This window comes from Macadamia integrifolia, chromosome 3 (assembly GCF_013358625.1).
Source record: "Macadamia integrifolia cultivar HAES 741 chromosome 3, SCU_Mint_v3, whole genome shotgun sequence".
NCBI lineage: Eukaryota > Viridiplantae > Streptophyta > Magnoliopsida > Proteales > Proteaceae > Macadamia > Macadamia integrifolia.
In genome coordinates, this window is record NC_056559.1 from 12,062,942 (window position 1) to 12,076,322 (window position 13,381).

Genomic DNA, 13,381 nt, shown 5'->3' on the forward strand with positions numbered 1-13,381 from the left:
AAAAAAAAAAAAAAAAAAAAAGGTAGAGAAGAAGAAAGAGGAGGGGTGTACCTGTTTGAGTTCTAGCGCCACTGCCACTCCCGTCAACACAGTCGCAGCCACAGAGCCACGATTCTTTCGACGTTGTGCATAGAGCTCATTCTTGGGAGGACGAGTGATTTTCACTCCACTATTCCCCTCGACCCTCCACTCCCCACTTCTAGAATCCATCAACATGAAGAATTCCCTCAACTCCTCCCTTCTTTAATAATTTTATATATTAATTTCCTCAACACCCCCCCCCCTTTCTTTAATTAGTATTTGTAGCAGAATCCATCAAGAATGCCCTCAATCCCCCTTTCTTTAATAAATTTTTTTTAGATGAATAAGAATTTCATTACAAGAGGAAAAAGGAAAGAATAAACACGGACCCCAAGGGGGAAAGAAAAAGAAAAGACAAGCTAGAACAGCAAAGCAAAAGCAACCGGGGGGGGGGATGCAAAATGGTGGAGGGAAAACCCTAGGCAACAATAGTGAGCATCTTCCTTAGGGAGTCCCTTAAATGGCGATGGGGGAGCATAGAAAGCTTCAAACTGACATAAAAAAAAGATGGTTATCCAAAGTTGGAAGTCCATCTTCGAGAATTGCGTTCCATCCAAATGTGGTTGATAGTTGTTATAATCCCAGATTCCTGTAACCAAACCAGTAAAACAAGAAGAAGAGAGGAAGAAAAGAGAAAAAGAAAGAGAAGAGAGAAAGGAGAAACCACAGAGAGCCTCAAAGAGAGAGCAACCTGTGATCAGTCCAGAATGAGGCTGATCGCAGGAACCCTTAGGTATATAAACATAATAATATGAAAACAATTACAAGAATACCTTCAACATAAGAGAACTAAACCCTAAATGCCACATAGGGACCCGATAGGACAGAAATGCCCCTATCGGGTCCAGGAACTAGCGCTAATCTCAATATCGGGATTAGTAACTCTCAACACTCCCCCTCAAGCTGGAGCATACACATCACCCATCCTAAGCTTGGTACAACCATTACGAAAACTAGAAGTAAACAAAGACTTAGTAAACATGTCAGCTAACTGATCCGTTGAAGGAACAAACGGAGTCTCAATTAGCTTCTTAAGAACAGCATCACGAACAAAATGGCAGTCCACCTCTATGTGTTTGGTCCTCTCATGGAAGACCGGGTTACTAGCAATGTAAACTGCAGCTTGGTTGTCACAAATATCTTCATTAGCTTGGTCATAGAAATCCCAACTCCAAGAGTAACGACCACAACCACATCAACTCAGCAGTGGCATGAGCCATAGCTCTGTACTTGGCCTCTGCTCTGGTTTTAGGCAATAGTAGTCTGCTTCTTGCTAGGCCACGTAATAAGATTACCTCCAACAAAAGTACAATATCCAGTAGTAGATCTCCGATCACTAGCAGAGCCAACCCAATCAGCATCAGAGTAGCCAACTAGATCCATATGCCGATTAGGACGATAAATCAACCCTTTTCCAGGGGCACCTTTCAGATAACGAAGAACACGGACAGCAGCATCCCAATAGGCTTTCTGAGGAGATTGTATGAACTGACTAAGAACTCCAACAGCATAAGAAATGTCAGGACGAGTCACAGTAAGGTAAATCAGCTTGCCAATCAAACTCCTGTACTCATGCACATCCTAAAAAGGTTCACCATCATCCACTCCAAACTTTTGGTGAGGATCCATAGGAATATCAACGGGTCTGGATGCAAGCATCCCAGTATCAGATAGAAGATCCACAACATACTTTCTTTGAGACAGACTGATCCGTTTCTTGCAGCGGATCACCTCAATCCCGAGAAAATAATGGAGATGACCAAGATCCTTGGTCTAAAAATGGCGCTGGAGATGAGCATTTACTTTAGAAATACCTGCCTCATCATTACCAGTAAGAATAATGTCATCAACATATACTACCAAGACCACCAGCTTGTCACCTCTGCGACGAACAAAGACAGAATGGTCAGAATAGCACTGAGAAAAATCACACGTTACAATGGTGGAACTGAACTTGTCAAACTCATGCTCGAGGGGACTATTTAAGCCCATAAATAGCCTTGTGCAAGCGACACACACAACTTGTATTCTCCCCCTGAGCAACATAACCAGGAGGTTGCTCCATATACACCTCCTCCTGTAGATCACCATACAAAAATACATTCTTGATGTCCAACTAAAATAACGGCCAATCAAGGTTGACAGCAAGAGAAATAAGAAGGAGAACAGAGTTCAGTCTGGCAACCGGAGAGAATGTCTCAAAGTAATCAACACCATAAGTCTGAGTATACCCTTTAGCAACCAAAAGAGCCTTTAACCGCTCACAAGAACCATCAGAATGATACCTAACAGTGTACACCCAGCGACACTTAACCAGATCCTTACCAGGAGGTAAATCTATCAGGCTCTAGGTATCACGACTCACAAGAGCATCCATTTCTACATCCATGGCAGCCTTCCATCTAGGGATACATAGGGCATCATTATGGGAACGGGGAATAGGGTTAGTGGAAAGGGACAGTGCAAGGCCATAGATGAGAGAGGGAAGATGAGATAATGACATAAAGTTATCAATAGGGTACACAACCATAGATTTATAAGTGCAGGAACGTGTACCTTTACGATGTGCAATTGGTAAGTCATCAGGCGGAGGAGGAAGAGGAGCTTCACCAGTGGAAGACGGCAGTGGAAGGAGTGAATCTTCAAGATTAATGACCTCACCACCTAGCTGTCCAGTTTTCTTCCTGCACTGATAAACCTGTAAGGGAGGTGAGGCACTAGTACTAGGAGCATTAGGGAGGGATATAAGGGAGGGTATGGGTGAAGGAGATGGAGAAGACCACTCCCGACTAGACTGGGACACCTGAGGAGAATAAAATGATTTGCCTTCAAAAAAGTTCACATCAACACTAACAAAATTCCTATAAGTAATGGGGTCATAACACTTATACCCTTTCCAGGTACGAGAGTAACCCAGAAAGATGTACTTAGTAGACCTCGGGGATAACTTGTCAACCTGCATATGCAAGTAATGGACGAAACACACACACCCAAAGGCACGGGGTGGAATAGTTAAACTGGGTAAATTAGGGAACAGAACAGAAAATGGAGACTTATCTGATAGGACAAAGGATGGCATGCGATTAATCAAATAACAAGTGGCTAAAACACCATCACACCAAAAATGTTTAGGAACATGCATGTGAATCATAATGGCATGGACAACTTCAAGAAGATGCCGGTTCTTGCACTCTGCTACCCCATTTTATTGTGGGGTATAGGCACAACTAGTTTGGTGTATCATCCCATGGGTATCACAAAAATTAGAAATATCAGTTTTAGCATATTCTAAAGCATTGTCAAAACGAAAAATTTTAATAGGAATGCCAAACTAAGTCTTTATTTCATCATCAAAATTTGTGAAACACATATAAAAATTCAGATCTATCTTTTAACATGTACAACCATGTAAGGTGAGAATGATGATCCATAAATGTCACAAAATAGCGGAAACCAAATCTATTACTGACTCTGTAAGGACCCCATACATCAAAATGGACTGAAGAAAACAAAGATGGACTACGAGACACAGAGAGAGATGGGAATGACACACGATGCTATTTACCCAACTCACATGCCTCACACTCTAACCTAGGGATAGACTTCAAACTAGGAAATAAAAGTTGTAACCTAGAAAGCGACAAGTGACCTAAACGACAGTGCCATTGGAAAGGAATCACATCCCCAACAGCCGTAACAACACCAGAAGGAGGACAACCACTGTTGAGGTAGTATAACCCATCATTTTCACACCCTCCAACAATTGTCTTCCTCGTGTGAAGATCCTGAACGACATAGTAAGAAGGGAAGAATGTTACTGAGCAATTTAATGAATTGGTTAATTGACTTACAGAGAGAATACTTAGTGGAAATTGGGGAACATGTAGGACAGAAGATAAATTAATAGATGGGGTAAGTGAAATAGTACCATGTCCAAGGACTAGTGTGGATGCACCATTAGCAAGGATAACAGAATTGGAATTGGTAATAGTAGAAAAATTCTTAAAAAGGGATGACTTACCGGTCATATGGGCAGAGGCACCTGAATCAATGATCCAAGGAGTAGATGTAGTAGTAAGAAGAGCTAAGGTACCTGTGTGGGCTAGGGTAGCAGCGGATGTAGACGCACCATTAGATGTATTAGAGGATGTCTTAAGAGTGCAAGCACCGAAGTAACTGATTGATGTCATCGTGCAGACTGGTATCTGAATCTCCTGAAGAAGGTGTTGGTTTAGGATCAACTGGGGCCATTGTGTCAGTACCATCGTCTGACACTGCATGATTAGCTAACTGTGTTGCCCACTCTGGTTTTCCATGCTTTTCCCAACAAGTCTCAACAGTATGGTTAGGCTTTCCACAAAAAGTACACTGGCGAGCTGTACGATTAGAGGGTTGTCCACCAAATCCTCGACCAGCCGACCCACGACCGCAACCACATCCACGGTTGGCATGGAAGGCAGAACTGTCTTTGGTAGACTGATCAGGTTTTATGGAAGAGGTAATACGCTGCAGTCGTGAGTAGGTATCATTCAGAGTAGGCACAGTATCCCTTGCAAGTAAGTGACCCTTCACTGCCTTCAAGTCATTGTTCAAACCAGCCAGGAATTTGGAAACGAAGAACTCATTACGCTGAGCCTTCAATTTGTCAACATCAGTGGTCAAAGGTTGGAAGACATTGAGTTCTTCAACCATACCTCTGAACGTACTGTAATATTTGGAAAGTGGCTTGTTTGACTGGTGAAACTGAAACAGTTTTTCATAGATATCATAGATACGGGTCATGTTCTTCTTCTGAGAGTAGATCTCCTTCAAGTCATTCCACACTCCCTTGGCAGTAGAATGAAACATAACATTGGTAGCGACATCTGGTTCTATACTGTTCCATAACCAAATTAATATTAATGCATTCTCTTTCTGCCATTAAGCGTAACCAGTATCAGATTCTTTGGGAGGATCAGAGGTGGTGTAATCAAGCTTATCCTTCGCCATCAGATAAACTTTGACCGACTAAGCCCAAAGAAGGTAATTCGAGCTTCCCTTAAGCTTGATAGATGTAATCTGGACATTCACATTGTCCGATGCAGAGGAGGTAGAGCCGTAGAGGTAGGGGTAGTAGTAGTCTTGGTCTCAGCCATGAGAGCAAGGAATAGTGACAAGTAAGTAGTGTAGAGACAACCAAATAAGGAGAACTCACCAACCAGATCTGATAAACAGCAGCCAAGTAGCAATCGGACCCCAAGAAACCAAAAAAAATTTCAGCCGATAGGGGCTGCTGGTAGGGTAGAGTCGATCTTGATGGGAGCAACAAAAGAGGCTTCAAAAGCCTAGTAGATTATGTAGATAAGTAGTAAAAAACAGCACATTCAACCGTGAAACAGTAGAGGCTTCACATATAGGGCAGCAGCCACAAACACATCAGAATTAGGGACGGCGGCCATTAAAAACATGCAGAAATAGGTATCGGCTTCAGCGATTTTAGGGAATCAAGTCTGAATCCATAAAGCAGTGGTAGGGATGCCTGATTGTGCTTATATCATTATAATCAGGCCAAAAAAAATTAGAGTAGCAGCAATAGGTGGCTGCGCACCAAAGAGGAGTAGCGCAAGGTAGAGATCAGCAGAGAGTGATATAAATCCTTGATTTGATTACAAAAGCTCTGATACCATATTATAATCCTAGATTCTTGTAACCAAACCAGTAAAATAAGAAGAAGAGAGGAAAAAAAGGAGAAATAGAAAGAGAAGAGAGAAAGGAGAAACCACAGAGAGCCTCAAAGAGAGAGCAACCTGCGATCAATCTAGAATGAGGCTGATCGCAAGAACCCTTAGGTATATAAACATAATAATATGAATACAATTACAAGAATACCCCCAACATAAGAGAACCAAACCCTAAAGGCCACATAGGGATCCGATAGGACAGGAATGCCCCTATCGGGTCCAGGAACTAGCGCTAATCCCGATATCAGGATTAGCGACTCTTAACAATAGTAGCACCAAAAGGAGAGCTTCCAACGGTGTCACAGATGGAACTTCCGGCAAAGGTCATTATCAACCCATAACCACTCTCTCTGAAGGGGAAGGATGCGGCGACTACGAGGCCAGCAGTTGGAGAGGAGTTTCTTTTTCAAATGGAGGAGAAGAGACAGCTGAAGAAGGGATGGTCGGAGCCCTCAATCTCGTTCCAGTAGAGGCAGCAAGCTGGAGGTACATGGATGTCTAAAGATTAGGAAGGATTGGGTTGGGAGGCAATTGGATAGGGCTCTCCAAGTGGTGAAGCTGTGATGAGGGATATAACCTCTGAACCAAACAATCTTGCACCAAGGAGTGAGGGGATGATGGGACGGAACCAAATCCCAAGAATAGGAGAACTAAAGGATCAAGAGGGGTAGGGAGACCAAATGATTTTATCCCTTCCTCCCCTATGGCCACGTGGAATGGGGTGGGGGGAGAGAGTCCTAGGTGTCGAAGAGAGAAGGAGAAGGGGAAGGAATAGGGGCGCCCAGGAGCCATTATAGATATTGGAGGCAACAGAGACATCTTCGGGAAGACCAGAAGAGTAAACGGTTTTGACTCCAATCACAGAGAAGAGGACACCAGAGTGGTGCTAGTTATCAAGCCAAAGGGATATAGTGGAGCCATCATCGATTAAGGTGAAAGTGGTTTAGAGGGCAATCAGACGAATTTTTCAGGATCTTGTGCCAAAATCAAGAAGCATCAGGGTGTTGGGCGACAGTCCAGAGACTCTTTCCTAAGGATGTAGGAGTGAATCTAGGAAACCAAATATTATTATAATTGGAGACAATCTTCCAAAGGGGCTTCAGGATACCCGTGGAATTGACATCTTGGATCCAACACAAACTAAAGCCTCATTTCTCCTTAGGAAAGCAAACAATAGACCAACTAATGGGACAAAGAAATCTGGAAGTGTCCCCTCATTTCCAAAGGAAGTAGCACATAAGGGATTCCAATTGTTTTATGGAAGATTAGAGAAGCTCATACACACCGGACCAAAATATATAGTAGGATTGGAGCACAGATCTAATGAGCTCTAATATGCCAACAAAGGAAAGAAGCTTACCCTTCCAAAGCTGCAACCGTTTACGAAAGAGGTCAAGCATAAGAGTGCAGTGGTGGGCAGTCAATTTGGCAGATATGAGGGGAAGGCCAGATATTTGATAGGAAGGGAACTAAGGGAAAAACCATTGAGATCAAGAAGGTGGGTTTTGGTATCATTGGGGACACCTGAGAGAGAGAGAGATGAGATTTGAGGAGGTTGACATGAAGGCTAGACAACTCTTCAAAAAGATGGAGGGAAAACATGATGGACTAAATATATTGAGATTCAGCCTTAGAGAAAATCATGAGATCATCAATAAAGGCCAGATGAGTGAGGTTGAGGGCTTTGCAATTAGGGAGGGGAGAGATGAGATGAAGGTCCATTAAGGCCTGGATGGATCTGGAAAGAACCTCAAGGGTAAAGGGAGAATAAGAAAGGGGAAAGGGGGCTGTTGGGAATATGCCCACACTCCTATATGCGTTTTGGTAATAACAAACAAACATGTATACTTAACTTGATTGATAAGTGTGAATAGTATAAGAAGATATCTATAGCTATGCATACTTGGAGAGCTCAAGTCAAGAACTCAAGGAACAAGATATGGAGACAACCTAGAAGCTTAAAGAGATGGAAAGCCAAGTGAAGATGAAGACTCCAAAGCATCAAGTAATGATTCAAAGCGTCAAGACAAGATGAAGACCTCTAGGATAGAACTGCTCTTCATATTATATCTTGTACTCCTTGTATATATATATGTATATGTGTGTGCACGCACCTCATGCATCGCATATCATCATACTATGACTTTAGGACATCCCTTGACCAAACTTGGAAGTCCATAGGTGATATATTCTGTGTTAGTCTATAAAACACTATCACCAGACTCAAGGGCATTTTGGGAAACTTTAGAGGTGGTATCAGGAGATAAACCCCTCATGGAAGTTGTAGGAAATCGAGTCACAATTCCAACACAACTTGAATCAGGTCAATCTGATGTCAGACGGAAAAGTTATGGCAAAAATACTGGCAACTGGTCAGTATGACAGTTATCTATCAAAATTAAAACAGAACTGTAGGTGGTCGACCGGAACTATCCGATGCCAAAGCCGGTCGACCGGCTGAAAGTCCTGGTTTAGCCGGTCGACCGGCATCTTCCTGGATCACTTCTAATGGCTAATTTTTATCTCCAACTGCTCTTTCTGGTCGACCGGCTAACGACGGCGGTTGACCAGTGGACCTAGAATATGACCGTTAAAGCCTGACTTACTGCCTAAAATGCTCTCCTAATCTCACCTATAAATACCTAAGAGGCTCAGAATTAATTATCAATTAAGTCTGAGCATTAAGAGCATAATTGTGAGCAATTAAAGTCAAAAAGGCATTCAAATCACTTGAGCGGCGTTGGTCTTCACCAATCCCAAAAATAAAAGCTCAAGTCTCCATCAAGTCTTCCACATTCTCGCTATACAAATCAGAGCTACAGAGAAGACTTTTAAGAGGTGCATCATTTCATTTTCATAATCATCATTTGCACCAAACCAAAGGTAACACTCTTATTCCACTATCTTTTTTATATTTTTTACATCAATTCCTAGATTGTACTTAGGACTTGTGTAAGGATCCTCTTACCCTTAAAAGAGAAAGGTGTCTCTCTACCTGCAAAGGAGATTGTAATAGGTGTCTCTCTACCTGCAAAGGAGATTTGTAAGGATTCTCATATCCGTAAAAAGAGTGTAAAAGGCTTCTTCCCTACCTACTGTATTAAACGGGAAAGCTAGTGGAATACCTTATAAGAGGACTCTTGTAGGGAGTGGACTAGACTCAAGTTGAGTCGAACCACTATAATTCTTGGTGTTGTGTGATTGTGAGTATTTCATTTCATTCCGTAATTTTTATTTACGATCACACTTGGGATAATATTTTTAAAGAATTGAATTTCCACTAGTATAACCTATTCACCCCCCCTCTAGGTTATTTTAGGGGCAGGCTTGCCAAATGCCAACCGAGGAAAAGAAGTAACTGGCAGGGCTACTATTGACAAGGACAGAGAATAAGGGAAAGGAAATGCAAGAATAAATCCAGTGGATGAAGACCAGCGGGAAAGACATATGAGGACCTTAGAGATGAATTCCCATCTAATGGATTTAAAAGCTTTGGGTAGATCGATCTTAAGGAGGGCGTCCGGGAATGGGATTTCCAGTCAAACCCCCTCACAACTTCATGACAAAGGAGGATGTTATTGGTATATATGTGTCATGTACCCCTTACAACTTCAATTGATAGGTTCATCTTATTTTATTATATTAATATTCTATTTTATTACAACCAAAAGGAACAAGAGTAAAACATTAATGCATAAATAAGGCTTCCAAAGTCTTTCTGGACATTTTAAGATTGAGATGATGACAAATTTTACAAGAATATATTAAAACATATTAAAGTGCCTAGGGTGCCTTGTCACCTAAGCACTTAGTTGGCCCTCAAACGCCTTGGATCACCTGCACTTTGACAACTATGCTTTCAAGTGCACAGCAGGAAAAAAAAAAAAATTACATATACATGAAAATAGATTCTGCAGAGACAAAAATATGGGGCCATGGTTGTTTTAAACAAACAGCTCATATTTTTTCGGAAATACAAGGGAGCAAAAAAAGGCTCCTCTGGTCTTAAGGAGATGCACGATGATAACAGAGGATGCAGAAACCTCATGCATAGCCCAATGAATTAATGTAACTTCTAAGCAGTAAAAATATGGTTAACAGCTTTCAAGGAGCTACATTAATGTCATTACATGTAATTCGGGTTTAGTTCATTCGTAAATCAAGTTTAGTTTCTTACATGGAAAATCCTCAAAAATACTTGCAAGGATCTTTTATCTGACTTCGGTTCCTCAGTAGAGAATTCTATACATTTCTCATTCCATCAAAGAAATAACCATGTTAGCTTTTGGGATGGCTAACAAGATTTGTGCTTGCAATGTTCCAGAAATTTGGTAGGAATCAGACTTCACCCCGCTCCATTCCTAGAATGTTATGTGGGGTGTATCGATTTGAAGTTGTTTGTTGCTGCACTCCAGAATTTGCCAGCTTTTCCCCCACCCCACCCCAAAAGTGTCTTTTTTTTTCTCTCTCTCCTTTTTCTTTTCTTAAATCCCATCAGCAAAATTTTATGTGGGGTATATGGATTTGAAGTTGTTTATAAAAGGCTACCCACTTTAGTTGACCAAAATAAACTGACTCACTTCCATTACCATTGGTATTGTCACAATATCTGACTTCCAAAGATTACTCCAACTCTGTAACCATCAATCCATATTTCTCCAACTTTGGAACCTTCAATCCACTATGATCAAAACCTTATTTCTTAATATAAATTCCCAAATTTCAGAAGCATAGAGACACTTGGACCACTTCAACTGAATTTTACGTTATTGAATACCATTTTTTTTTCCACAAGAAACTTACAGAAAAATGGATTATACACCATTAATTAAGGGACTGTAATGGATACATAAAAGCCCTGCTTTCACAGAGTCCGGACATGGTTGACTGGGGTCGGTTTAAAATTTTGGCATTTTTTTATAAAAAGTGGCCACCCTCAGACTTGAACCTGTGTCTTCATGCTTGCTGTTTGAGCTTTTACCATCACACTGAGCGATGATCCCTGAACAAGGTCCACTTATATGTTTTTATATTTTTAAATTAAACCTATTAACTGAGCTTTTTTGTCAGTAAATAAACGGAGTTGTGTAAAGTTTGGGAAGTTATCTTAATAAAAGCCATCTAACTCTGTCCATCCCGGTGGATGACAAACTTGAAAAATCAATGAATATCAATAAAATATCCAGCATGAATAATTATATTTGTTCAAGTAGAAACTGATAGACAACAGAGCAGCAAACGGCATTAAAGCAAAAGCATCACAGTTCCACAGCTAAGTAGTTCTAAATATTCATCAAAGTCTAGCATGTGTAAGTAACCGACCTCCTATACTTGTTGAGGTAAGGGGTTATGGTCCTCAACTCTCTCTTCTACGAACAACATAAAACATCCTATCCAGAATTTTGAAACTAAGAAAGACAAGAGTCAGAATAATACCAGACTCACAACCTCCTGGTCGTAGTCACTACTTTCTGATTTACTGCATGAATTAGAACTTGAATTATCTGTTGTCTGACTTGTATCACCAGCTGAAGCGCCCATCATGAATCCGAACCCAACCTTCTGCAACCCTTTCTCTGCAATCTGCAGAATTGCCACTCTCTTGTGTTCACCAGTTCCCTTCAGTTTACTAAGAGCCCTTTCCACTGCTTCCTTCTCCACTAAAGCAATCCTCAGCAAACTATTAATGTCTCTGTTCTCTTCCGTCAAACTCACCACACTATTCTCCAACTCCCTTTTCTCCTTCCTTCTCATCTCTTCGTACTCGGTTAACCGTGATTCTAATGCTGTCGTGAGTTTATGAACACCCGTCATTTCTGATAAGAATCCCTTTGATTCTTCATCAAAATCTGACTCGTCTTTAGTATGCTCAACTTCTTCTATGATACCATTCGACTTGCCTTCACTAATTCTGTCGACGATCCTCCCCAAACACTCCTTTGTCGACCGAAGCAAATCCAAACTGCAAACAAAAACCCTAATTCTCCTCGTCCTCTCCTCCAGCAACCCTGAAATCTTTTCCAGAGAAGCTTCAGCTTCACTACGAAGATCCAGTTTCTCCTTCAGTTCTTCGTCCCGCTGCCTGATCAACTCATCCTCACGTTCTTTTGCCGCAACCTCCAGTCCATGAAGTTCATTCCGAAGAGCATCTCTTTCATTAGTGATATCTTCAACAGCTTTGACGAGATCAAAATTGCGGTTAAGAGCTTCGTCTTTCTGCTGCTGGAGAAGGATGAAACTATCCTTCATGGCCACAGATCTCGATTGAAGATTCTGGTAAGAAACCCGAAGCGCTTCCAATTCTGCGAGAAGAGCATCATTTCGGGTCTGTAACTGGTGAAGATGCTGAGCAGTATTTTGTTCATCATCGTTCGAGAAATATTCGTCTTTTCGATCATCAGAAGCATCATCCATGATATCGATAATCCATTTAAAAATGAAAACTGAGAGAATTTCATCTCCTCAACTTAACGAATCTTGAAAGCACCTACCAGGCTTGAAGAGAGAAACCTGAGTAGCTACCGGTCAACAGAAGATGAAGAGAAAGACGTTCAGGTGGGAAGAAGTGGAAGAACATGGGCTTTAAAAACAGGAATCGATGATGGATCGGTCAATGCCGATTACGATTCATATCGGTTCCGAATCGGTTTCAGTAACCCTAGAACCGGCCATTTGATCTGGAATCTTGCGGGAATACTTCGACTCAAAACGGCGGGGACTCCTCGTCGATTTCGAGGCGGATCCGCAGACTCCCGATCTGATTCAACGATTTTTTAAAACCTTGGAAGAACTGGGTTTTATAAATAGGAATCGGTCCTATCAATTTCAATACATATCGGCTTGAAATTGGCTAGAATTGGTCCCTAGGATCGGCCATTTGATCTGAGTCTTGACAGGAATATTCTGATTTGAAACACCTGGACGAACAGAGTTTAAAAAATAGAAATCGATCATGCTGATTTTCAATTCATTATGTTGTGAAATCGACTGAAATTGATCCCAATAACTCTAGAATCAGCCATTTGATCCGAAAACCTACCTATTAGAGGAATGTTGATAAGAATATTCAGATTTGAAACAACTTTCAATCTCAGTCGATTTTAAGGAAAATCTGATTCTCAATCTGATTCATTGATTTTTGAAACCCTCGAAGTAATAGCGTTTTAAAGCCGATTTCAATTCGTATCGGTTTGAAATCGGCTGGAATTGGTCCCAAGAACTCTAGAATTGGCCATTTAATCTGAAAACTCGCCGATTAGGGGAATCTTGACTTGGATATTCTGATTCGAAAAAGCAGAAATTGGGTTCAATTCTAATCCATTCCCAGGGCATTTCGAACGATTTTAGATCCGATTCACCGATTATTGAAACCCTCGAAAGAATCAAGAGTTGAGTCCAAAACCATACACAAGTTTCGAAAATTTTACCATTTAAGATAGCAAAGCCGCAACTCAGATGTGCGATTTCAGTTAAATAACATTACAGTTTCTCTTTCCCTTGTCCAGGATTTCCCAACCCAATCTCTTCCCCCCAAAACCCTATCTGCTCTCTACATAATCCCCATGCCTCCTACTTCGCTC

At 41.3% G+C, this 13,381-nt stretch overlaps 1 protein-coding gene across 1 annotated transcript in view; it reads right to left on the bottom strand.

Moving 5' to 3' along the window:
* The window catches only part of LOC122074057 (uncharacterized protein At3g49055-like), a 26,990-nt gene extending 14,665 nt beyond the window's left edge, over positions 1-12,325 (bottom strand). Inside the window, exon 1 of the mRNA XM_042638861.1 lies at positions 11,238-12,325. Within this exon, the coding sequence (XP_042494795.1) occupies positions 11,238-12,215 (978 nt within the window). The 5' untranslated portion in view covers positions 12,216-12,325. The remainder of the gene's footprint in view (positions 1-11,237) is intronic.
* Between the last annotated feature and the right edge of the window lie 1,056 nt (positions 12,326-13,381).